This window comes from Filicampus tigris, chromosome 22 (assembly GCF_054856515.1).
Source record: "Filicampus tigris isolate MCC_2025a chromosome 22, RoL_Ftig_1.0, whole genome shotgun sequence".
NCBI lineage: Eukaryota > Metazoa > Chordata > Actinopteri > Syngnathiformes > Syngnathidae > Filicampus > Filicampus tigris.
In genome coordinates, this window is record NC_141238.1 from 5,709,297 (window position 1) to 5,735,532 (window position 26,236).

General features: G+C 43.2%; 1 protein-coding gene across 1 annotated transcript in view; it reads left to right on the forward strand.

Annotated features, from left to right (window-relative positions):
* Window positions 1–697: 697 nt before the first annotated feature.
* snd1 (staphylococcal nuclease and tudor domain containing 1) overlaps window positions 698–26,236 on the forward strand; it is a 105,820-nt gene continuing 80,281 nt past the window's right edge. Inside the window, 13 exon segments of the mRNA XM_086022063.1 lie at window positions 698–954; window positions 2,427–2,576; window positions 3,264–3,384; window positions 3,753–3,834; window positions 5,069–5,229; window positions 6,265–6,356; window positions 6,773–6,931; window positions 7,025–7,131; window positions 7,283–7,373; window positions 12,120–12,224; window positions 18,926–19,027; window positions 25,473–25,573; window positions 26,105–26,215. Of these exon segments, the coding sequence (XP_085878189.1) occupies window positions 880–954; window positions 2,427–2,576; window positions 3,264–3,384; window positions 3,753–3,834; window positions 5,069–5,229; window positions 6,265–6,356; window positions 6,773–6,931; window positions 7,025–7,131; window positions 7,283–7,373; window positions 12,120–12,224; window positions 18,926–19,027; window positions 25,473–25,573; window positions 26,105–26,215 (1,457 nt within the window). The 5' untranslated portion in view covers window positions 698–879.

Consider the following 26,236-nt stretch of genomic DNA (forward strand, 5'->3'; position numbering starts at 1 on the left):
TAATATAAGTTAATTTGTTTTTTTGCCAACCCTGGTATTATGTCTGTTCTGAGTTCTGAAATAAAATTAGAAAAAAAAACCAACAACCTGTGTCCAAGTGTGAAAAGTAAGCATGATGTATGATCAGTTGACTGACTGACTGTATGATCAGTTTGATTTACCACTTTCCCACAAAAGACTTTTACGAAATGGCGTTTTAAAAATTATTATTATTTTATTCTTCTTAACAAATGTAGTTAGTAAGACTCATCGGTAGGGGTCAGCAGCGACCCACGTGCTCCCATATGTATTGAAGAAAACAGCGGTAATTTCATGTTTCATGTAAATGACGAAAAATAAATTGTTGGAATATCACCATCTTATCTTATCATCAATGTTACAAACTATATTTTTATACCATATGTATTTGATATTTTTTGCTTCAATATGAACGAGACAAATCTGTGGCAGCTCAGACGTCACACAAGAAAATATAGTTCGTAAATGGGAAAAAAAAAAACTTTTGGGATCATAATTATGTATTCAGAAGAGCAAATTGAAAATAACATTGTTTTTAAAAATAATAATCCGAAATTGAGCATCGCTTAAAGCTATGCTGACGTGTCTCACGCACTGACCCGGTAGTGCTTCATTCGATTGCCTTGCGCGTCCCCCGTTCACTCCCATTCATTCATAATCGGAAGTTAGCCTGGGTAGCTAAGTGACGTTGTGCGTGCGTGACACAGTCTTCTTCCGGTACGACGTGTGTGTTGACCAACGCGCAAGCCTTTTTCTCTTGGCTTTCTGTAGAGCAGTCACTCCTCCAGTGTCCCAGCTTCCTTTTACCCGGTTTACCCCTTTCTGTCTTACGGCGACACATAAACCTCTCAACCGCTGGATATGGCATCTGTTTCGGCTACTGCTCAGACATCCTCCGCTCCCTCCGCTGGGCTCCAGCGAGGGATAGTTAAGATGGTAAGAGCCCTCCTCATGTGTGGGCGCTAGTTAGCCAGCTAGCTTCCGCGACTTGGATGCAGTGGAATTACATTCAGCATTTAGCTGCGGCATCAGCGAATTAATATTTATACAACGCAGGTGCTGTCAGTTTGTCATCCGACGTGCGCTGGAGCCAGCAGCTAATATTAGCCCGCTGCTAACGAGCTGCTGCCAAATGACGTTTGGAACAAGCGTGAAGTGATTCTCAACTTGAGAACGCACGACGTGGCGAGTGACAGGCAACTTCGGCCGCCGCTGTGTGGGATTTTCAAAGCGGAAAGCCAACTATATAACTAACTAACCAACTATTTATAATTGCGTGCTCGTTGCTCCAGCTGCGGCAGATGTGCGCGTTCCCAGCTAACTGGCGGCTAGCTGGGGGGCGAGTGGAGGGCTTTACGCCTTCGGAGTATTGACTGAAACGACTGGGGGTGAACTTTGAACTTTGGAATAGTGTTAGAGTTAGCCACGTTTGCTTGTTAGTTGCTAAAAAGCGAAGCGGGTTGCTTTTCTTTTACTTATCCTGCTCGGGTATTGTTTACAGTGCGGTTTTTATCGTGGAACAATACTTGGTTGGTTTGTTCGGACCCCCTCTTCCATAGCTGGCCCCCTCCACTAGACTGACACGTAGCTACTGTTTTCAAGCCCCCATCTCCGTCATACATTTACTGGTACATGCTTGCATTTTATTCATTTATTTATTTTATTTTTTATTTTTATTTTTTTTTTTTTACTGCTAAAATGATTAAGATTTGATAAAGACCAATGGAAAATGACCTCACACCTGCTCACGTTTAAAGACAAGTTGTAGAAGTTTTGATCACAGACTTAAACTGAGGTTTTACAAAGACTGAATTTTTCAAGATCACTATTACAAGACAACAACTAGATACTTTAGGCATTTTTTTTCCACCCCACAATGAAAATATTTCCCATCATGCTCTTGGTCGAAATGACAAAATGGAGGAGCTACAACGAACAGGCTCTTCTGACCACAGCTCTACTATCCGCGTCTCTTTCTGGATGGGCCATGTTCTTTCATTTTTTCTGTGTTTCCCCCTTTGTCCATGCTGCTCTCGTGATTGTTTGCAAAGTTTCCAGTTTCCTGTTTTGTTCGAGCTCATTTACTTGTGATAATATCAAACATGTTTGATACTGTCGTAATGCCAAGGCTAGGAAAAGACTGATCTAAAACAGATGAGATGACCACCTACATGATGGAGATGACAGGAGCGTGCATTTTTGTCAGCTGCTGTGATGTTTTTTTTGTTTTTTTTAAAAGTAGTGCAGATTAGTTATTTGCACAGATCCGCTCCAATGCCGTGGCTGTCAAAAGCCAACATCTCCCTTGGACTGGTTGTCACCAAAGCAACAGGCGGAAAATTGACAGCTCTGTATCCATCCTCTCTCACCATTTTCATGGTTATTATGACTGTGGTGTTTTTCTCCAGGTTCTTTCGGGGTGCGCCATCATCGTGCGTGGTCAGCCTCGTGGCGGCCCGCCTCCAGAGCGCCAGATCAACCTCAGCAACATCCGAGCGGGCGCCATGGCCAGGCGAGCCGCCCAGAGCCAGCCCGACACCAAGGACACCCCCGATGAGGTGTGTTGATTTTGTGTGCGCCTTTGTTTTCCATGTCTGCCGAGCTGACGCTCTCATTCGGGGCGTGGCGGCTAATGGAATTCGAGCCGCAGTGCTTGTCTCGTTCGTCCAATTACAGTCAACCCACGCTGATTGACTTCCGAATTGTTCTCACTTCAAAGCAGTCGTTCCAAATGCAACAGGGTCAAAAACCGATGCCAACTTTGTAAAACCGTTCTTGTTTTGTTCAGGCAAGTTGACATTTTAGCATCCTTTTAAAGGGAAGTTAACAAAAGGCAAGTAAAGCAAGTTCACTGTGTGATGAAACTAAGATGAAGTAAAACTGTCAAATAAAACCCTGCATGTAAAGTTAAGCATTGAATAAGGCAAGTAAAACAAGAGTAATCAGAGAAATGATAATGAATGCAAAATAAAACGATTTTAAGGCAAGAGTCAATAGCAATTTTGTGATTTCCATTGCATTCATGATTTTCTTCAAATCAAGCTTCGGTGCAATAATGTCACTATGCGCGATAACATTTATAAACACGACGGTAAAAAATGACATCATATCATCAAAAGATTAAAAGCAATTAAAGAGGCTGTGTGAGGGAGGCAGTCCCTTTTCATGGTTCTTAAAATGGCTCAATAAATAGCGTTAGCTTCTCCATCTTCTCATGTTCCCTCGTCCTGCCTGGTGTGTCGCAGGCGTGGGCCTTCCAAGCCAGAGAGTTCCTGCGCAAGAAGCTGATTGGCAAAGAGGTGTGCTTCACCGTCGAGATCAAGACCCCATTGGGCCGCGAGTACGGCATGGTCTACCTGGGAAAAGGTCAGTACGCTAGCTGCGTTTCCGCTGTCAAAACCAGGTCGAAATAGCGGGTGATGTAAAATGGTCTGGTAGATTTGGAATGTTATGATACATGGCTAGAAATGAGCGCAGTAAAAACGCACGCTAACGTGAGCCTAGCTTGGAACACGTAGCACTTTCTAGAACCTGTTCTTTTTTTATTTATTTTTTTGATATTCTCTTCTTATTTTTCTGTATTTTACAATACAGTGTTAGTTTTCTTTATTAAAAAAAAAAAAAAAAGAAAGTACCAAGTAGAATTATGTGTTTTGGGGGCTGGAATGTGGATAATTCCTTTGAAGGCAAGGTGCCACTCTGTTTGCATTTGTCTCCTTTTCTTTCTTGTGCAGACATTACGGGCGAGAACATCGCCGAGTCGTTGGTAAACGAGGGCTTCGCCATGGTGCGGCGGGAAGGAATCAGAGGCAACAAGTAAGCCGTTTCTCCAAGTTTAAACCCGGCGTTTTAAGGATCAAGCCTGTGAAAGTGCTTGAAAGAGAACCTATATTTCAGGACGTTGCATAACCACGGGGCGACACCGGCTTCTCTGGTTTGTAATTGGCACGTTCGGGCCCAGCAGTAGCTGGCAGGCAACTATGGTGTGTCGGGCACTCGCATGACATAAAAAGAACAGTCAAGCAGCGATCGCATGACAAATGCTGTCTTAGCAGAAAAAGAAAAAAAGAAGAAAAAAAACTGTTCAAAGTTGAGACTGAGGATAGTGCCGGCGGTGGCCTCATGGTGGCAGCAATGCTCTGTTTTTCAAAGGCCCCCGCATAGACCTTCAGTCACTGAGGAAACACGGCCCCCTCCCCTCCCCTCCTGGCTCCGTTAGCCATTATACAGTGTGACTTTGTCCACTGATGGTTATGGGAAGATAATGAAGATTACGATGATGGCATTGGACAGTGGAGGCCAACATGTGTTTCGGTCGAAGTAGTCACTGGTCATTTTGGATATTTGGCGCGCCCGTGCATGTAAATGGTCCAATTTGGCCTTGGTGATTAGAAACATATTAGGAAGGGCTCCAAATGGGATGCAGTGCAGTGAAGTTCAAGGCAGCCCTTTGTCAGTTGTGTGGTTCCGTGAAAACGACAAGAAATGAGGCGCAGGAAGTTGACATTATTCTGCATTAACTGTCTTTCCTTGTAAATGTTTTTTTTTCTTAATGTTTCCATGTTGTATTTTTAGTGGATTTTGTACATTTTCTTTTTTTTTTTTTTTTATTGTATACACATAATTTTTACTGTATGTGTTATATATTTATATATTTTATTTATAAATGTTCCACGCCATCTTATACAATTTTAAAATGTATCCTATGAATCATATTTATTCTATTAAAGCATGTTTTTCTTTGTTTTTTTAATACAATTTAATTTTTCTGACTGTTTATTCAGCTTATGATTATATTTGAATTTAAATGATTTGATTCTATTTTTTTATTTTATTGTTTATACTTCCTAATTGTTTTGTTGTAGTTTTTTTTAATTAAATGTTGAATTTATGACATTTATGTCCATAAATGTATACATTTAGTTTAGTAATTTTTTGTGTGTTTTTATTCCTTGTAGGACAGAGTAGTAATGAGCTGTTTTGCACCCCTCACCCTGTGTCCAAAATGTCTTGCGAGTGCGCACTAATTTCACACAAATTCTCCTTCCAGTCTGGACCAGGTCCGACTGTGTGAGCTGGAGGACCAGGCCAAAGCGTCCAGGAAGGGCATGTGGAGCGAAGGCAGCAGCGCACACACCATCCGTGACCTCAAGTACACGATCGAGAACCCCCGCAACTTTGTGGACTCCCTGCACCAGAAGCCCATCAATGGTATGCGACAGCGGCACACCCCGACATCCTCGCGGGTTGTCCGACTCGGGAGATCCGCTTTCGGGGGTGGGGCAGGGGGCTTTGCGGGTTGGGGGCTGTCATGTAACGGCGCCCGCCAAATCAACCTTCAAAGGTTACAAGTGGCGCTCAGTGCTGCTAACAGCTGTGCTCAGCTCATTTCACCAGCCTGCAAGCCGGCCAGCTAACGAGCAAGAAAAGAGCCCTCTTCGTTGCCCCCCTCCCCCTCCTCGCTCTTCCTCTCTACTCTTAAAGTGGCACTTAAGTGCAAATTGACTTACGCACAGGTGACTCTCATCATGCTAGCTTTCTAATGCATGCAAACCATGAGGCCTTATTAAACACGAGCTTTAGCCCATTTTAGCCTGCTTATTAGCAGTGCTGTTTCATTAAATGCATTTATTCTTCAATTCATATTCATTTATTAGTAATCATTTTATCGAGCCTCACACGAGGGACTTCTCTTACTTTTTAATATTTAAGTGGCCAGGTCTAGTGCGAAATTTTTCAAATTGATGTTTACTTTTTTACCTATATAAATTAATATATTGCTTGTATGTTTTTTTTCGTTCCCAGTCCTTTTTTAGTCAATATTTTAATTTAGTTTAATTTATTCAACAGAATGATTTTTTTTTAAAATTAAATTATGTCAAATGTATTGTACCAAAAAGTTAAATACAACTGAACAGTACTGAGACCGAGATTCTTCTGTCTACCATGAGAGGGAGCCTGCTGACTACTTTGAGAATCATGACTTAATAAATTAAGACTAGTCAACATTTATCAATATTTAACAATATATCTTTTAAAATAGAGTATTGTTTACTTATTTACATTTATTATTTTTGTAAGCATTTTTAATGTTTAAAAAAAACAAAACAATTCTATCCAATTTGTTTGATTTACTTTGAATACTGATGGGTTTTTTTTCCCCCCCATGAAATGCCGTCGTAAAAAACTACAACATTATCCGTAAAGAAAATTTATAACCCTGCCACTGTCCTCTCCCCCCGCCAGCCATCATCGAGCATGTGCGTGACGGCAGTGTCGTGCGTGCCCTCCTGCTGCCCGACTACTACCTGGTCACTGTCATGCTGTCTGGCGTCAAGGTAACATCGTACCAACCAATGCACTTCACTCACAAAAAAAAAAAAAAAACTGCTCGTCTGAGGCTTGTTATGGGGAAGATATATACAGTATATAAAAAAAAGAGGCAATAAAAGAGCAACTGCGCACTTCTGTCGCTCGTTTGTCTCTATTTGTTCCGCCGCCGTGTCATATCCGCTTGGCAACATTTCGCCATCAATCTCATTTTTTTACGAAGCTGTGACCACTTGAGATAATCTGGCTCATCTGCCACTCTAAGATACGACGTTACTTACCAGGCTGGCTGCTGAAGTGCTTGTTTGTATCCCGACAAGGTGACATCTAAAGACGAGTGCTCCAAAAGACTGCCGCAGCAAATACGAGATTATTAACATATACATATATATATATATATTTTTTTTTTTTTTGCTTCCCGCAGTGCCCCACGTTCAAGCGAGAAGCAGACGGCACAGAGTCACCAGAGCCCTTCGCCGCCGAGGCAAAGTTCTTCACCGAGTCGCGACTGCTGCAGCGCGACGTGCAGATCATCTTGGAGAGTTGCCCCAACCAGGTCATCCTCGGAACCATCTTGCACCCGGTAAGAGATGAGCAAACGCAGCCTGGTGGCGCCGCCGCCAACATACACATCAAGTCACATTCTTTCCACTGTCTCCCCCCCCCACCCCACCAGAATGGCAACATCACAGAACTGCTGCTCAAGGAAGGCTTTGCCCGTTGCGTGGACTGGTCCATGGCCGTCTACACGCAGGGTGCCGAGAAACTCAGAGCTGCTGAACGGTATTAAAAAAATAAAACACACATTTTTTTAAGGCGCGCTGCAAAAGATTCTCAGTCTGTTGAAATGACTACGGCTTCTTTTATAGCAATTTATGTGATTTTGTCCGTCCTCTTACACGTGTCTTTTTTTTTTTTTTTTTTGTGTGTCCAGATCGGCTAAAGAGCGTAAAGTGCGGATCTGGAAGGACTACGTGGCGCCCACAGCCAATTTGGACCAGAAGGACAGACAATTTGTTGCCAAGGTGAGGCGTTCAGCATTCTGTCGCCGTCGGCTGGAATCCTCGCATCCGACAAAAGCGATACGTTTCAGGAAAATCGGTCCTCAATGCTTAACAAAAGCTAGCGACAGTGGTAATCTTTCCAAACTGCCTTTCAAAGGTTGAAGAGCATGTGATGAGTGACGGAATTAAAAAATAAAATAAAAAACGGCTGCGCTGACTAGACAGTTTAATGGGCGGAAATTAATCTGCACGCAAACTTCCTCCTGCTACTCAGCATCACGGCTATCGATTTTGAATGAAATACGCCCACAAAAATGGATCCCACCTAACTATTTTCACCCATTTTTGTCGACGGCATACGTACTTTCAGTCTTGAGATCAATTGTTTGAGAATTTTAATTTGATTTTCCTTTATTACACAATACTTGGTGTCCTTTTTTTTAAAAATGTGCAATTTACATGCCATTTAAAAAAAAAAAACACTCAGAATAATACGAAAACTAATCATAAATATAAACTTGCCGTAAAAACTCATTAAAGCGGTTTAAAAAAAAAACAAAAAAAACTATAATGACAAATCGCAAACTAATATAACCCTGTTAGCAATCCGACTCGAGACGCGACAAGGTTTTGGCCTTGAAGTCTTCCGTTGCTCTCCCATCCACCGCCCCCCCACCCCATCCTAAAGGCTGACGCCGCAGCAGCGCCCCATTTCAAACATGAGCCTCGCTTACCTTTTTGAACCCACACCAAGGTAAAAACGAATAAAAGCCGAGCCCACGGCGCTCCCCTGATCCTTTTTTTTTTTTTTCTTCTGTTGCCATAAACAAAGCCTGACGTCCACACCGGCCACCTTGAAACGGTCCCCCGTCCAATTAGGCCCAAATTCGCTGGCTCATGATGCTAAAAGCCAGCCACATATTAGCTTTGGAGGTTATTGGCCGGGGCCTCGGAGGGGGGAGAGGAAAGTGTCCTCAATGCAGACTACACTCCCTTCTACTTGTCAGCACATATTACCTCAAATGGAGTCAGACGGACAACGCAGTCGGTGTAAGATCACGTTATACATTTCCACATCATCTCGGCCTCCATTTCTGCCTTCACTGGGTTCATTTTTCTCAAGCAGCAGAGTAGAAAAATATTAAACGTCCCCAAAGTCTCCCCCCCCCCAGTTTTTTTTTTTTTTTTACTATCTGATTAAATTCACGGCTTGCCCGAGGCTTACATAAAAGCTGGCGATCAAGGGAGCTCGCTTAATGAATGCACACAAAAAGAGGTGGAATGAAGCATTTATATTGTCTCTCAGATCTCCCAAAAAGAGGGGCTGGGATGTGCCGGGAAATATTTGACGTTATGTTTTGAGCTGTATAAAATGATTTTACTTAAAAAAAATATATATTTTAATTTAATTTTTTTTAAATTCACTAATCAAATTGTTTAATCATATTGTAATGTTCTCAGCTATCACTCCATACCTGTTTTTTGGGTGTTTTTTTTTTAAATCAATAATTTGTATTATTTTTATCAAATTATTTACCTTGTAATAACTATTATGGAGAAAGGAAAAAAAAAAAAAGCATACTAATCGCTAGATATACACAGTCTGTCCCTAGTGCACGTCCATCTGTCTCCTTCCCCTCTGCTTTTCACTTCCTATTACCTGACTGATGGCTAGATAAAGTGGCGCACAAGTCAATCCTGCTGACGCCTCTTCATTTTTTTTTTATTTGAGACTGGATGTAGGCCATGTCCCAATAGTCCTCCTCGCCCCCAGTAAAAAAAAAAAAAAAAAAAAAAAAAAAAAAATTCCAAGGTGATAGAGTGAAAATGATGTGGCGTAAAAGGCTTTTTACTTACCTTTCATGGCTGGGGAGATTACACCTGCCTCATTTTCCTCCCTCATAACATTTATTAACTATACAGGCAATGGTACAAATAGCATTTCAATAAGTATAAAATGGAAGAATACAGTAAAACTACTCACCCTTTGAAGACTTAGATACTTCATGGAGAGCAAGTGTGGATTTATCATCACTTTTCTCTTTTGTCATCGCTGGTTAAAGCCAAAGTGTCATATTAACTTTCTGCAACTGGCTGACAAGTATAAAGTGGAAATCACTGTACCATTTACAGTAAATGGAATTAAAATAAAGTAAAACTGCTCACCTTGGTCTGCAGAAAAAAAAGCACAATAGCCAGTTACACTCTTCCAGCTTTCCCCTCAAAAGATGTGGAATATTTTGTCTAATTAAAAAAAAAAATGCACTAACATTATACTTTTATTAATAAATGAATTAATGAACATTTAGTCATGACATAATTAAATAGTGTATGAAGAATCAAACATTCTGTGCATTGTGCTAATTTTTTTTGCTGCTCATCTGCGGTGTGCGATTTGGCCACTGGGGGTTAATATAACATAGCCATGCAGACAAAAATAAAGAAGAGCTTCTCAACTTGTGGCTAAGCCATCGAAACATTTAGGGCCAGATCGATTAATCGGCTGACATTGGCCCTTCTGGCATCAGCCAAAATAATTGACTGTTTGCTAATTGTTTTTACCTTTATACTGTATTTTTTTTTCCTGCCAAAAATTGCCATCTGCTTCAGAAAATCCATATCAGTCGGGCGCTAGAATGTCATTTTTCACAGAGGATAAAAGAATGTAAGGCTCTGAGTATTGTTATATTGTCTGTCTTCATGTGTTGCTGCGCCGTTTGTGTTTAAATATGTTTTTGCAGAAAGTGTTGTCACACCGCTACATAGATGCTATTTGTTAGCCCTTCCATGCCATTACCCATTATGTTTTAGCATGAATAGCGGATTTCAGCGTTAGGATTAGTTGGACACTAAAATTCACCAGGGAGTGGCTTTCAACAGCTTGACATTTTTATTTTGTTTTTATTGAAATCATGCATTTGTTTTTAGTCATCTCAAACTGGAGCGAATTAGCTCCACCAGTCACGTCATTCCTATGATTTACGCGCCGCAATTTTCCCATATGCTGCAGGCTGGAAAACTCATACTGCTTGTTTATTTATCTGAGGCATCGTCAACTTTTTTTTTTTTTTTTTTTAAATATATTTGTTTGGGTGACGAGTCACCTCTCCGGGCAGTTTTGATGGAAACGCTGCCAGAGATGCGCAAGTCCCGATTCCTCTTTTCTTTTTTTTTTTTTTCTCCTTCCCCCACCCTGCGGGTTAAAAGCACCTTCTCACTGTGTGTGCACTGACAGATCTTGGCCACTGCAGATGTCTTGCATGGCAGCGGGCAGTAGGGGGCAGTAGAGTGCCACCTCTGGAAGCCCCACCGACCGAGGCCATGAGTCACACCATGTCCCCCGCCACCCCTCAGAACAACTCCCCCATCTTTGTCATATCAGATGACGCGGCGCCATCCTCCATCTTTTCTCCCACCATTCAGGGCGTTGATCTGTCGTTCCACCCCCCCCCCCTCCCTTTTCCATAATTAGCCGCTAAATGCCTTATTTACGTGCGCGGGCCGCCCAGTGACCTTGTGTAGGCTCGCTGATAAGCATGTGATGTATTATCGGCAAGTGGGCCCGGTCTAATTCCTGCTCCCCGCTGGCTGTTGGGCTTGATTATTCAAACGAAAAATGAGGCTCCTGTTGAGCCTGCATTTTGTGTTTTTAATGTTTATTTTCACACAAACACGCACATAAGCACTCCTACAATGTCGTCGTCGTCCCCCCACCCCCTCCGCGCACACATACCTGAGTTAAGAAGATCACCATAGTGCAGTCTCAAAGGCACCTTATCATTGAGCTTCACACTTCACAAGCTCCCATCCGATGTTTTCCCCCCTCTCATGTAAAAGTAAACTGCCAGCAGACCATGTACATGCTGAAAGCAATATATGTGAGCTTGACAACAGGGTGGACAATGACAGGGTGGGCATTTTCTCACATGGTGCAAGTATTGACCCACCTGCTTGCGTCACGTGATTAGCTCCTCCATTCTCGGGCGCCGCCGCCGCCTCCTCCTCCGTCGTGGGCTGAACTCAATCTGTCCAAGCATGGGGAGGTCTTTGCTAATTTATTTATTTATTTTTTTATAGAACGCACAATTTTCTTATACCGTATACTTCATTGGTATTCATGACTTTAAATGATGACTTTTCATCTCGGGAGATTTGCATAATTTTCCCCAGCAGACTTGTGTGACTCAAGTTATTTGGTCGCCGGGCACCCGAGTCCCCTGCGCAGTGAGTTATGCTAATGTGGCACGCTAGTAGTACGATGATATTTTCGTCGCCAACTCCACCCCCCCCTTGCTCGCAAAGTGTAATAATGGAGCCAACTTGTATTTTAATTGAGGCTAGTGCTGGGGAGGGCACCATGCTAAGGAGTTAGCCTTGAAGTGTTAGCCAAAAAGTGTCTGAATTGACAAATTTGCCATCCCGATTCCATTCAGGCTGTAATTGTGAAAAGTGTTGAGCCGGCGACTTATTTTAGCGGGCGACACAATTAGACCGGCAATCGGCGTCCTTAGCCAAACTTGCAGATCTTTCCATGAAATATGACCGTCGGCTTGGGGTCCCGACAGCAACGTAACGCTCTCGCGGTCTTTTGACGGCTTGTTTGTGTTTTCAATCTCCCCCCCCCCCCCCCCCCCCCCCCCCCCCCGGATCACGCCGCGTCCTCGCTCCGTCCTTCAAACCTCGCCGACGATGTCCCCCTTCCCCTCCTAAATCACATTTGTGTGTTTTTCCCATTTAACGCTCGTCCCCATTCTGCGCCTTTTGCAGGTGATGCAGGTTGTCAACGCCGACGCCATGGTGGTCAAGGTGAACTCGGGAGAGTACAAGACCATCCACCTGTCCAGCATCAGACCCCCAAGGATCGAGGGCGAGGTACGGGTAAAGAAACACACAAAATGACTGTGGCCAACAGACTTTCGTTTCATTTCTGGTTTTGTGAAGTTAACATATTTAAAAAAAAAAAATTTTACGATGGCCCAGTTTTTTTTGTTCCTTTCGTTTTTTTTTTTTTATTAATTAAACTCAACATCAAACGATTCACACTGACCTATGACAATTTTCCTCATAAAACAAACGGGACAAATAATAGGAGGGTTAATGGCGAGTGTTCTCAGCATCCCGGCAACTTTGTCCAAATGACCGTGGGAACTCTCCGTGACAACTCTGAGGCACCCCCGAAGACGCTTGCTGGCACACGCCCAGCGTTTGCAGCATTGCAGAGAGCGCGGCGAAGCTCAAGATGAAAACTACAGACACGCACGCTATACACACACTGCTTGGTTACCTCGCATGGCAACCTTCTCCATCGCATCCGGGCTGCTCTGGCTCGAAAAAAAAAACAAAAAAAAAAACCCCAAACAAAACAACATTAAATGCGTCAATAAAAAGGCCAGGCCAAAAAAAATATTGAAATGTCTCTTGCCAATAACAACAATAGTGTCTGCTTATTTGTTGTCGAGTTTCTGTCTGCAAATGAAAGCCCATTCAGTGAGTCACCGCATTGCTTCTCATAATCCACATTCTAACACGGCCTTTTTTTTTTGTTTTGTTAGTTATACACATCCTCTCACTGATAACCTGCTTGAGTTACAGTGGACCCTCCAAAAGTCGCCCCGAAAGCTCACACAGCCTAGAAGGACTCAAATGTCTTCTCAGAAGATTTACAAAAAAAAAAAAACATGGCTGTGATTCCTCTTCCTTGTTCTAAAAGGTTCAGGAGCAAACACAGCGCCGACTTTTATGTATTTAATTTTTTTTTCCTTTTTTTTGTTCACTGGCATCCTGCAGGGTGAGCTTTGTTTGCGAGAGCCGCCCGCCCGCCGTCCAGTTGGTTCGGCTTGCCGTCGCCATGGCAGCAGCGCAGAGACACGATGGCTCGTTAGCCCTCGGATGACGAGAGCAATCTGACAGCGACGTGGCTTTTTACTGATGTTTCATAGACGCACGTGGCGTATATATCGTTGACTCGGTTTTAGATCGTCGCCAGTAAGCCCTCCAAAGCTTTGACGCGACCCGAAAGCGCAGCGTCCTCGTAAACGTCAACACGTTTATGGCCCGTTAGACGCCGCGCTGACGGACGCTCGCCGGCGGGTCGCAGAGGTCGCGGCAGGTGCGTTTCTCAAGCCGGGCCGCCAGCTCGACACGTTTTGACACCGCGTTGGCCGCCGTCGACAGCGAGCTGGCACAGGCGGACGGACGGAAATGCGAGAGGTGGCATTTGAGTCACTCCGCCGATGTTTTCATCCAGAAAGATTGAAGGAGGCAACGCCCGAGTTCTTGAGGGAATAAAATTGAGTAAATTCAACACACTGTTTTTATCAGGGTTTGAGATTTTTATTTTTATTCAATGTCAAATGTGTGCCATGTCGCAATGACGTTTGAGAAACTAATTGAATCGAGAATGCGCAATAGAAATGAACACAAAATCTTTTTGTTAGAGCTTTTTTTTTTTTTTTTTTTTTTTTTTGATAAGTGATAAATATGAGTTGAGAACAACAAGAAATAATTCGCTGTTAAGTCCAAGGCACGCTCAGTGGTGCCAGTTATTATGAGTAAACACAGCCCACGGCCTGCGAACTAATCCACCATTTTTGTTTATTAACAGTTTGCCATGGCGGTGGTCTGCTTTCCACTCATTTTTTATTTTTTTTATTTTTTTTGGGTGAACTTGCGAGCATTCAACGAGTGTGTTTTGTGTGCACTTTAGCCGGGTTAGCGAGGCCAAGCGCTATGTTAGCGGCGCACTGATGAAGTGTGACAGCCCCTCCGACCTTGCCTTTTGATTCCTTTTAAAGCACCCCCCCCCCCCACTACTGCCGCCACCCACTTCTCCACCCCTCCATCCTGTGATGATTACAGTAATTGTTATGAGACAAGCACACGGCTGCACCACTCATGTTTCCTCTCACCATTATCGCAATGGCACCGTTATTTCCAGCTCGGCAGTTGGAGGTTTTTCTCCCTCCCCTTCTTCCCGCTTTTGTCTTTTTTTTTTTCCTCTTTTTATTTTTTTTTAAGTTGGTTTACTCGTAGCAGCAGAGTAAAAAAAAAAAAGAGCGACGAGGGACATCAGTGCCACACGAGTGACTCATTGTTAGCTCTTGCCCACTCGCTTGCTTGCAGTTTTTTGCACCCGTGAGCTTTTTAAGTAGGGTTAAGGATGTTGTGTAAAGCTCACACTCGACCAACCAGTCCAAGCCCGCACATTTCTTCTCATCTCATTCTAGACCGCCAACAAGGCTTTAACAACATATCACTGGGAAAAAGAAACTTCCAATTCCTCTTGAATCTAAAACAAGGGCCTCAATTAGCCTTTAAGTTGCACTTGATCCTTTCAAAAGTGCCACATTTGTATCCAATTAACTTGTAAAATAATAGTTCAGAGTGCGTATGAAGTAAGGATGGACCGATCGGCACCGATATTTGGATTTTTGGCAAATATCGGCATCGGCCTTTTTTAAAACTCTGCTGGCCGATAAATCAGTTTAAAGCTGTGGAAATCAAAACAAAGATATGTGAAAGTTGAACATTTCTGTCATTTTGAAATTTTCATTTACCAAAGAAAACTACATGGAGCTATTTTTTAAGTTTTCATTTATCCTTTTTAAGACATGCTGACAACCCTGGATGCTCCCAGAACCCTTTGCTCAAATTTTATAACAGAGATGTATATTGTCAAAAAATTCTTGTTATTTTTGATGCCAGTATTTTCCTTTTTACTGAAAATGAATCGGCTCCAAATATCGGTTATCGGCCCCCTTGACTACTAATAATCGGTATCGGCCCTGAACAAATCATATCGGTCTATCTCTAGTATGAAGAATGAACAAAATGCCTAGAAATCATAGCAAAGTGGCTTTGTATGTAGTATATAAAATATATTGGTGCAAATTGTCTGAGGGTGTTTGACCAAGTTCTTCGATTTGGTCGAATTGGCCTTAAATAGCTCTTAAAAAGTGCTGAGATTGACGATATAATTGTCCCAATCTGACGCCATCTGAAATAATTTCAATCTGGATCATTTTTTTTAACGTAACCATGCAGACACAAACGCTATCAAATTGAGATGTGCTTTATTTTGGATCATTTTTAATATTCTGTGGATTCTTGCCTAAATTTCATGCAAATATGCTTAATATGAACAAATGCATATGGACGTACACAAGTCAGAATCTCCGTGGAAGAGGTCATGAGCATGCAGAATTTTTGATCTCTGCATAACAAAGCATGAAGCTACCAAGCCAATTTACCCAGCGTGCTTCAGTTTTATTTTCGCCCTAAATGCACTTTGTTTCCATCCCCCCCCCCCCATCCCTCCGAATTCGAGCATCCTGCCACGACATGTGTGCGCCCACAGCGCACCCCCAGCCTGGCGTGACATGTCTTGACCCCTTAATTTGGGACGAAGATGACACTGGATGGGGGGGAGGAAGCGGGGGCTGCCCAAGTCCTGAGTCACTGGTGCGCGATTTTTTTTGTTGTTGTTGTCACTGCCCGTTAGCATTAGCTGACAATGCATTGCATGTTAATGGGCTACCATACGTCACTGGTGTTTTTTTTATTTTTGAAATGGCGTGCTTTATTACGCTTTAAAACGGCAATGACGTCATGAAATAGAAGGTAAAACAGTTTATCAACCATACAGAGTACCGGTATATTATTTCAGTATCGTGAATCAGTTGACATTTTGCAGCACTTTTTTTTTTTTTCCATGTCGGGCTTTGCTTTCATTTGACTGTTAACTCATTCACTGCCATTGACGGATTTACTCATCTTTTCAAAGTGCAGCCATTCAATCCCAGGAATTTATTTTTGATATTTTTTTTCTATTTTTTTCAAACATTAAGTTAAAAGAGGGTCTGAAAATGTCTGGCTGACATTTGCCATTCTTCGCAGAGGATAAATAATACATGCCTTTGAGTATCGTTATATTGTCGTTTGTGAAGGGAGGAGTTAAGTTCATAGTTGGTATTGAAATCCGAACATAAATGGCATTTCCAATGTTTTTCTGTGGGATTTCTATTCTATATTTCATTCTTTTTGCCTAGCTTAGAGGCAAATTCCACCTTTGATTCATTCGATGGATCTAAAAGGGCTCGGAAATAAGGGAACTGAAAAGGGATTAAAAACGTGCACATTCTCCTCCTAACGTCAGTCCTCCCTGAGTCATGCCTCTCCGCCTTTGACGTTCCGAGAGCTTGCACACATCGCAGCTGTAGCATCCAGCCAGCGTCATGCCTCTCCACGGGAGTCAAAGACCATTCCTGAGCAGTGGCGGCTAATTTGGGACGAAGGGAATTTACCCCAAATAGAATGAGAGCTTCCCCCGCGGGACAGCCAGCGCAAACTGCTGTTACTGGGTCACGCTTTGAGACACACGAGCCGTGACGCCGCCCCTGCCCCTGCCGCCGCCGCCCTCCCGCGCTCCCCTGCCGGCCTTCCCTCTCCTTCCCCGGGCGGCATTAGCGCAGTTTACGGGTGATGCGCTCAAACTTAGTCTCGTCACGGTAATTTCACCTCGCCACCCTTGTCACTTTTATCTCCCGTCCGGGCTCGTTGTCGGAGCCGGCAAAGGATTGCTCCCTTTTTTTTTGGGCGGGGTTGCAAATGTCTCGAAGCATTTGGGTGAAGCAGCATGTGGCTTATTGTGGCAGCGATAAATGTTACTTTGGGTTGTTGTTGCTTGCTTGAAGAAGAAAAAGGAAGGCTTTTAAGGTACTTTTTTGGCATCCTGACGTCATTTATTTGAAACACCGTCCTGATCTTGGCATCACTACATCTACTAATAATAAGCAGGCTGCATACATGGCGACATCTTTATCCAAGCGTTCGCCTCTCTCCGCCCCGTCTCATTTTCGTCTTCTACCTCCGCCGTCGCCCCCGTCGCCAACCCCCTCGCGCCACTCGCCATTAACCTTCTAAAAGATGGAGAAGTGCTACCTTTTGTCAGCCCCCCCCCGTGCCCCCCCCCCCAGCCCTCCCTCCCATCTCTGGCTCCCTGCGCCTAATTGGCTTAGAGTGCTGACATTTACAGCCCTCGGTGACACGAGCTGCCTTTTCGCCGCGAAACAGCTTATTAGTCCAGAAATGATTCTTCAGGTTTTTTTTTTTTTTTTTCCCCCCCCCGTCCATTCTTTTTACTGTTTGTTAGCCGCTTGTTTGGAATTCTCTCTGTCCAGCCGCCTCAGGATGCACACAGTCATCTGGAAGGCTGTAATTAAATGTGCTGCCCTAAAAGGAGGAATTTCCATAAAAAAAAAAAAAAAAAAATTAAATAAAATATTTTCAGAGCTAGGCAGTTCTCCTTTTATCAACCCACCAGTTATGTAGCGGGTCAAAACAACCCTTTTTCAAGCAAGTGAATTAAAGAAAATGTAGGGGGGAAAAAAAAAGGGAATTATCCACATTAAATCGTAAGATATTACAGATAATCGAGTGTTATTACTGTATTCAAGGAAATGGTTCGTAATGGAGTTACCGGTAATAAAGAGATATATTTATTGGGATCTTTTGGTTTTGGGCGCTTTCAGATAAGTAAACCTTCTCCAGGTCAAGCTGACCCCTGGAATATTCATGCTGAGTTATGAATAATATTTTCTTTATTCTATCCTGATTAATATTGCATTTGTGGAATATGAAGTAAGCAGGAAAATTAAATCGATTTTTTTTTTTTTTTTTTTTTAATACATCTCAGGGAGCGGCCATTTTGTCACTCCCTGTTGACTGAAAATGACATCAGTGCCTCATGGCCCAGGTGGTGACCAATCACGGCTCAGCTTGCGAACATCACCTGACCAAACTCAGAGAACAGGTGATTGGTCGTTACCTGAGCCCCGAGCAACCGTGATGTCATTTTCAGTTGACAGCACGTGGCAAGGTGGCTTTGACCTGATGTTTCAAATATAAAATATATTTTTCATCTCTAATGTGTGAGATTTCATTAAACTGCAATAAAAGTATGAAATAAACATGAATTCAAGTCAAATTAATAAGTAATGATGAGAACTACATTTCCTTGGCAGTCCTCTTAATTACGCTCTTTTATAGCGATATTAAGGGACGTTATTGAAATCTTCATCATGTTGTTCCCACATGAACGAAACGGAATGAATAATTATCCAAAGGCTTGTGTGTTGATTGGACGACGCTGGGGTTTCTCTTTGTGAGACGAAACAATGGCAAAGTTCCTAGAAACCAAAAAAAACAACAACAAAAAAAACCAGGAAGTTGTTTACCAGGCGTTTATTGTCCTCATGAGCTCATGTCTTTATTCTCCAACAGCACCGTTGTCATTTCTTTGATTCTTCCGGTTTTTTGGGTTGTTGTTTTTAATCCCGCCTCTCCAAAAAAGCGCGCCTGTCACCGAGCGCATGCGTCTGTCTTCTTACGCAGCGAACCTCGGCCTCCTTTTCAAAATGCAAATGGCTTCTATTTGTGGCGCCTGTTGTCAGAGTGTGGGCGACTGTTTTGCGGCGAGTTGTTGTCGTGTGCGGCAGGCGAGAGTACGCGCAGCCGAGTTTACTCGCTCGTATTATTCTCTTCATTCATGACCTTTTTTTGCCCCCTCCATTCAGGAGAAGAACAAGGACAAAGACAAGCGATTCCGTCCGCTCTACGACATCCCCTACATGTTCGAAGCCCGCGAGTTCCTCAGGAAGAAGCTCATCGGGAAAAAGGTGATTTTTTTTCAAGCTTTCTTTTGTAGCATACATGGCGGGTGACCAAAATCTCAAAAAGCTGGCGCACCCCCTCGAGTTCCGCACCAATCTTTTGCCACTTCAGATTTTGTGTCCCAACAATCCAATTTCCCCCAATTTCTGCCAGTTTGGGCTAGAAATGTAATTTTTTTTTCATACCAGGTTGCCAATTCATTTTTACTCCCGCGCACCCCCTGGAGGGAATTTGCGCCACAGTTTGAGATATCTGTCCTGGAAAAAACGTTTTATTTCGACTTGTTTGTGCCCTTCTTGAATTCCAAGAGCACCCAAAAAATGTAAGCCGCGCACCCACTTCGACATTGTGACACGGCAGGCGCACCCCATCCAGTTTAACACACCTCTTTGTTGTTGTTTCATCGGACTTGTCCCACCAATCAATATCCCCATTTCAGTGAGTTTGGCCTGTAAATATATTTTTAGACCAGGCCGCCATTGCTCTAATACTCCATAGAGGAAGCTCGAACCGCCGTGTTAGAATCCATGTCCCGGTTAACACTTTTTAAAGTGGAAGATTTTATTTTTTTTTATTTTATTTTTTTTTCAAGAATATTTCCTATGCAAGCCCACTAATTGAAACAAGGCATTCTGATAAATATTGCCTTTGTGGAATAAGAGACAATCCACTCATTTTTAGCCATTTCTGGGGGCGGCCATTTTGTCACTTCTGTCGACTGAAAATGACATCACAACTGCTCAGGGCTGAGGTAACGACCGATCACGACTCAGCTTTATAAAACAGGCGAGCTGTGATTGGTCATTCCGTGAGCCCTGGGTGGTTGTGATGTCATTTTCAGTCGACAGAAGTGACAAAATGGCCGCCCCCGGAGATGGCTGAAAACGAGTGGATTGACTCTTATAGACTGGTGGGCTTGCATAGAACATCTTGAAAAAAATATGTTTGGGTTGATTTCCACTTTAACCGACTTGTTTGTTGACTTTGTCCAAAAAGTTTAAGCTTTACGCTGTCTCGAAACCGCTAGCGCACCACCTCCAGTCCGCTATGATTTTTTTACTCTCACAAATGAACTGTTTTCAGCCAGAGTTGTCTGTAGATCTTTAATTATTTTACCACTTAATTGTGCGCACCACCTTCGCACCACAGTTGGAGCATCCCAGCACTGGCGCGATCATTTGTGTAGACGCATCCGATGATTTACTCTTCATCCCGCCAGTTTTGTAGTCATTGCACTCCGACCGCCGTGACACTTTCAATCTCACGCCCATCCCCCCCCTGAGGGCGATCGTACTCCCAATTTGGCAATCCCTGTCCTTTTGTAATGGAAAACAACACATTAGCTCCAAACAGTGACTCGCGGTGCACCCCCAAAGTCTGAAAAGTCGCAATCAGGTGGTTGTGTGAACGGTAAGTACTTGTAGCGCGGTAGAAGCGGCGGGGCCCGCCATTGGCTCCGGCGCACTCTTTCAAACAAACGCTGTTGATTTGCCCGTCTTGTGTCCATTGATCTGCCGGGCCCGTAGACCTCGGTGGGGGGGGGGGGGGGGCTGCCGTCATTTACTCAACCGAGCTAAAGAGCACTTGAGTCCTGCGCATACGCACCCACCGCTGTTTGAACAGCGCCGTGCCACCTTTTACCTTTCCGAAACTGCCATATGGGTTAACTTTCATCATTCATTTCCAAATCCATCCTCTCATCTGTCCTTTTTAATCACCCTCATTCAAAATGAAAAATGCAAGACTGCTTTGAGCAATGGTTTTTGTGTGTGTGTGTGTGTTAGGCGGATAATGGATGCGCGCGTGGGTTCGGTATAACAATTTAGCTTTTAAAGGTGTGAAAACAATACAAACTGGCACTACAATGTGTTGCTTTAGTGTGCGGCGTCTACACGGACGTAAACAACACACAACTGCGCTTCTAAAGCACCATCCACTTCTAAAAAGGCCAGTTCCCTTCAAGTGTCTTTATTTATTTTTATTTTTTGTCTCGTGTTGCGGAGAGGGCTTCCTTTCTATACGCCGCGAAATCAATAGCGTGAAGCGCTCACAATAAAACATTCAGCACTATTTTCACACGTTGTCATTTTGCTAATGCCAGTGTTCCCTTTTTTTTTTTTTTTTTTTTTTTTTTTAATACATAATTGCAATAAAACTGAATCTTTTTGAAGGCTGCAGCCTCCTCCGGTGGCCTTGGCAACTGGGAAAGAATTAGTTTGGATTAAACCATCACTCGCCCGCTTTTGGGAGCGTGTTTATTTTCCAGCGTAACGACTTAACCCCCGGAGGCTTTCATGTTCATCTGCGCTACCTTGACCTAGTTGGGAGTTGCGTCGGGCGGAGGTGAGTGCAAGAGCGCGCCGCTTTTGCGTTTTGGGGAGTGGAGTCGACCCACTTGCCGTCACGCTGTCTCTGAAGCGCTAAGCCTCGTGGAGGAGCATTAGCAGACAGCGAACGGCTCTGCGTTCAATCTATTTTTACAGCCAGAGATAATTAGCTTTGACCCATTCGCGCACAATGAGAGTCACCTTCTGCGGCGCAAAATCGACAGTAGGCGCCTCTTGTCCAGTCACCAGGTTGACTTGGCACATTTCCCCCCACAATTCGGCGCATTACCCGTCTTAAGCTCTGAGTGCAGCACTGAGAAAACAAGCTGCACTAAACCCTCCAGGACATTACTCAGCATTAAAGCACGAGTAGCGGCGCGCTAAAGCTCAAAGCCGCGACGCCGCGCGGCTCGGCTTCAGCGGCATAAAGTGCCGCTCGCTCGACATTAAAGCTGCTATTCATCATCCCTGTAAGGAAACCGCCGTGATTTTCATCTCTTATCAGTAACGTGTCATTTGCATATTCAATTTTCCTTTCAGCCATGTGGGGCCCAGGTTTGATTTCTGAAGTGATTAGTGTATTTTCTTATGGAAGAAAACGCATAAAAAGCATAGCGGAATCTCCAAAGTGGACCACTTGTGTCTTATTTCAACACACCGGCTCCAACGTATGAGTAGAATAGTACGATAGACCGATATGCTTTCTTTCAGGGCCGATACCGATTACTAGTAGTCGAGGAGGCCGATAACCGATATTTGGGGCCGATATTCATTTTAAGTGAAAAGGAAAATATTGGCATCAAAATCTAGAGTCTAAAATTGACTCTTAACTTTGTTGTACTGTCTTTAAACGTGTTTATAGAACAATGTTTCAGGTTTGCATAATGATGATTTTTTAAAAAGAAATCATTATTACAAGACATTTTTGACAACATTACATCTCTGTGATAAAATTTGAGCAAAAAGTTCAGGGAGCACCCAGGATTGTCAGCATGTCTTAAAAAGGATAAAGAAAAACTTAAAAAATGGCTCCGTGTAGTTTTCTACAGTCAATGAAAATTTCAAAATGACAGAAATTCTAATCTTTCACATATCTTTGTTTAGATTTCCACAGTTTTAAATTGATTTATTATCGGCCAGCAGAGTTTTAAAAAAAGGCAGATGCCGATATTCGCCAAAAAGCCAAATATCGGTGCCGATAATCGGCCCGGCCGAGAATCGGTCCATCCCTAGTTTTAAGTTGCATTTCAATATCGCTAAAACCACGTTAACCACTGACTAAAATAACTACTGGAATTTAAAAAAACTAAAATCCTGTTAATTTGATGTCTGCAACGCGGAAACACCATTCACTTAAAAACAAATGAAAAAAATGGACGTGTTTTTCACAGGACAGCGACGATGTATTATATTACATTAGGTATCCCTGCCCGATTGGAAACGGCCGCGTTTGCACGGTGAGGTAATCCCGAAAAGCTCCATTTGGCGAACTTTATAAGCGGTGCTTGTTGTGTATGCCTGGGTCTCAGCCTCAGAAGCAGCAAAAAAATAAAAAATAAATAAAAAATAACAAAGTCCAACGGAGATGTTGCATTAAGCCACTTATCAGGCTTGAGCACATTTGGATAATCCTGGGGGCTCAAAAGTGGCTCCTGTTATACGTGCAGCTGCTCTCGCATTAGCACTGTTAGCGCTCCATGTGAATATGGAGAAAGGATGCAGATGCACTTGAAAGCTGGTTTAAGCTTGACGTATAACCGTCACCGCCCTCAGTTTGAGATCACTTACATTCAACCAGAACATACCCTCGAAATAATCACCAAATGTCATGTTAAATATCCCAATTATGTCGCAAATTTCGACGTGCCCTACCATTATTGGATTTGGTTTTCCCCACTCGTTCCGATCTGATGAGTATATCAGATGATATCACGAGGATGTTCCTTATCAGGATGATGAATTGAATAATATCCGCTAAATGTGGCTGATTACCTCGCCAGAACAAGTGATTGTCTTGGCACCTGTCGTTTTGGTTTTAGCACTTTTCATCAGCCAGTTTTTCGCCCACTCCCTTCGCACGTTCCCGTCATTAACTCTTAAGAGATTCAGGTACAGTTTGTGGCATTCAATTTTTATTTTATTTTTTTTTCCTCAAATTCTGTGGTTTGTTGAATGAATATAGGTGGACTTAGCCAGCCAATTTTCTAAAATGATAGGATGTTTTTTTTTTTTGTTTGTTTTTTTTTTGCCAGGCAAGGCAAGACAGCTTTATTCATATAGTGCGTTTCATATACAAGTTAAACCAATGTGCTTCACATAATTAAAAATAACACCTTTTAAAGCATTTACAAACAAAATCATTTAAGAAGTTTTACAGCAAGGTAAATAAATCAAAAGTAGCTTAGTAAAATTACTAAAAGAACGTACAGCATAATAAAAATATGATTTTAAAATTAGTTTAACAGACCTTTAATAATAGCTTTTAACCCGGATTTAAAATCAATTACTTGATGTAAATGTTAGTGCATTTATTATTACTTAAGATTTCACTTTAGATGGCTCACTTTATGAGCAATTTAGCAAATTAACATTATGGCTCACTCATGAAAACATTATTAGCAATTAGCATTATTATTATTAGGCGGTATTGAACAAAGTGCACTGATAAATGATTTTGTTTTTACATGCAGTTTAACAGGCAACTAGCTTACAAATGTGCCACTTCCAGACTTTATCCCACATTATATTTGGCTTGTAGCACGTATCACAACTTTTTATCCTTCCCCCCCTCCCTTTTAATCACCTCATTATACGCATCTCTCAATTAAAGGTCTTTTTCTTTTTTTTTTTCTTTTTTCAATTACACATGCCTGGTCACGCGCGGCCATTTAAATTCAAAGGCGAGCACGGACACAACATAGAAAGCTTTTGTTTTAATTGCCTGGCATTTGAATGCGGATGCCTCACGAAAGCCGCATCATGTTTGCGCTACGAGGCTACATTGGAGGATGTCTGCGGGCTGAGCAAGGTTAAATGAATTTACGACGTGAAAATAAGATGGGCTGATTTGCATGGGTTCGCAATGGCTGCCAGTCGGAGGGTTTTTTTTTTTCCAAACGCAAGCGCTAAATTATTTAATAACCCGAGGGCTTGTCACGATTTTGTTATTGGTGAAAATGCACTATTCCACAAGCGGCCCTCATGGTTGTCACCCCCCCCCCCCCATTCTGCTCCCCCCTCCCCTTTTTTTTTTTTTTTTTTAAATACCTTGCACGCCATCAGCCAAGATCCAAAGTTAAGCATAATGAGTTCATTACTGCGGCATGAGCTGCCGTGCTCCACTGAAGGGAGATTTCATTAGTGACACCACGATGGAACTTATTACCAGAAAAGACAAAAACAAACCCTTAAAAAAAAATAAATAAATAAATAAAATAGAAGTAAATTAAAATAAACACGGGATGATCACTGCCTGACGCTCTCAAGTCGACGTCTTCATTACGAACCCACCGGGTCGGCATAAAACTCTTGAAATGATCTTCTTTTGATCAGTGATTGTACCTTTTCATTTGATTTGAGTCTCACAACTGCCAGGGAGCTCGCCAAATTGCACTAACAGAAGTATTATCGTTGGTTATCATCGGTTTCCTCCCGGTACACTGTACTGTATTATTGCGCAATAGTTGCCCGCTCACCGCCGCGAATTTATGTTGGACGACTCTTGAGGCTCTGGCAAAAAAAAAAAAATCAATTGTGTAACATTCAACTCCACTCTTGCCCCTTCTGTGAGCGCTCCCACCCGAGTCATGTGACAAAAGCGTATCTCCAGGGTGTTTGAATTGTTCTCCGGGGAGTTGCGCGGAGAACACAGCGCCGAGTCATGTGGGTTCCGGACTGTGCGTTCTTGTGCCCACACACGCCCGCAATCATCCTCTTGGGAGGTCTGCGCTCATGCCTGACATGATGCACACTGACTGGGGTGACCTTGAGAACGCCCCCTTCCTCCACCACCACCCGAGCACACAAGTCAAAGCACCCTCCCCACCCAAAACCAATTACTTTAACGTGTGCTTCCTTGGGGTGCTTTTTAATTGACTATTTCACGTGTATACATTTTTTTTAGGTCAACGTGACGGTGGACTACATCCGAGCGGCCACCGGCCCGGGCGAAAGCACCCCGGCCTTCTCAGAGCGCACCTGTGCCACAGTCACCATTGGTGGCATGTAAGTCGCCCACGGGCCGCGGGATTCTCTCACCAAGTGTTTTTAGCGCCATGTCACCATTTTGAGTGCATGAATGCGGCCGTTTTGTTTTGTTTTACTGTGCGGAATCTGCACAAAAGTGGATGGCGACAGTGATTTATAATGGGGCGATCCTGTTTTGGGAAGCGGAAGTCAACGCAAACATATTTTTTTCAAGAATATGTTCCCAGCTGGCCCACTAGTTGTTTTGGGTCATTTTGCGTTCGTGGAATATAAGATAACCAGCAAATTCACTGGGGGGGGCCATTTTGTCGTCTGTCGCCTGAAACTGACATCACAATTGCTCAAAACGACCAATCACGGCGGACCTGTTTTCTGAATCTGAGCCGTGATTGTGAGAGGTTGTGATGTCATTTTCAGTCGACGGCAGACAAAATGGCCGCCCCCAGAGATGGCTCGCGTCGACTTCCTCTTTTAACCTTGACGTCCTCAAATTGAATCGTAATTTCCCGCCAAATGTTTGGACGCTTATGCCCCTTTTCTTGCCCTCAGTAACATCGCAGAAGCTCTGGTCAGCAAAGGCCTGGCCACGGTCATCCGCTACCGACAGGACGACGACCAGCGCTCCTCGCACTACGACGAGCTGCTGGCTGCGGAGGCGCGGTGAGCACCAAACCATAAACG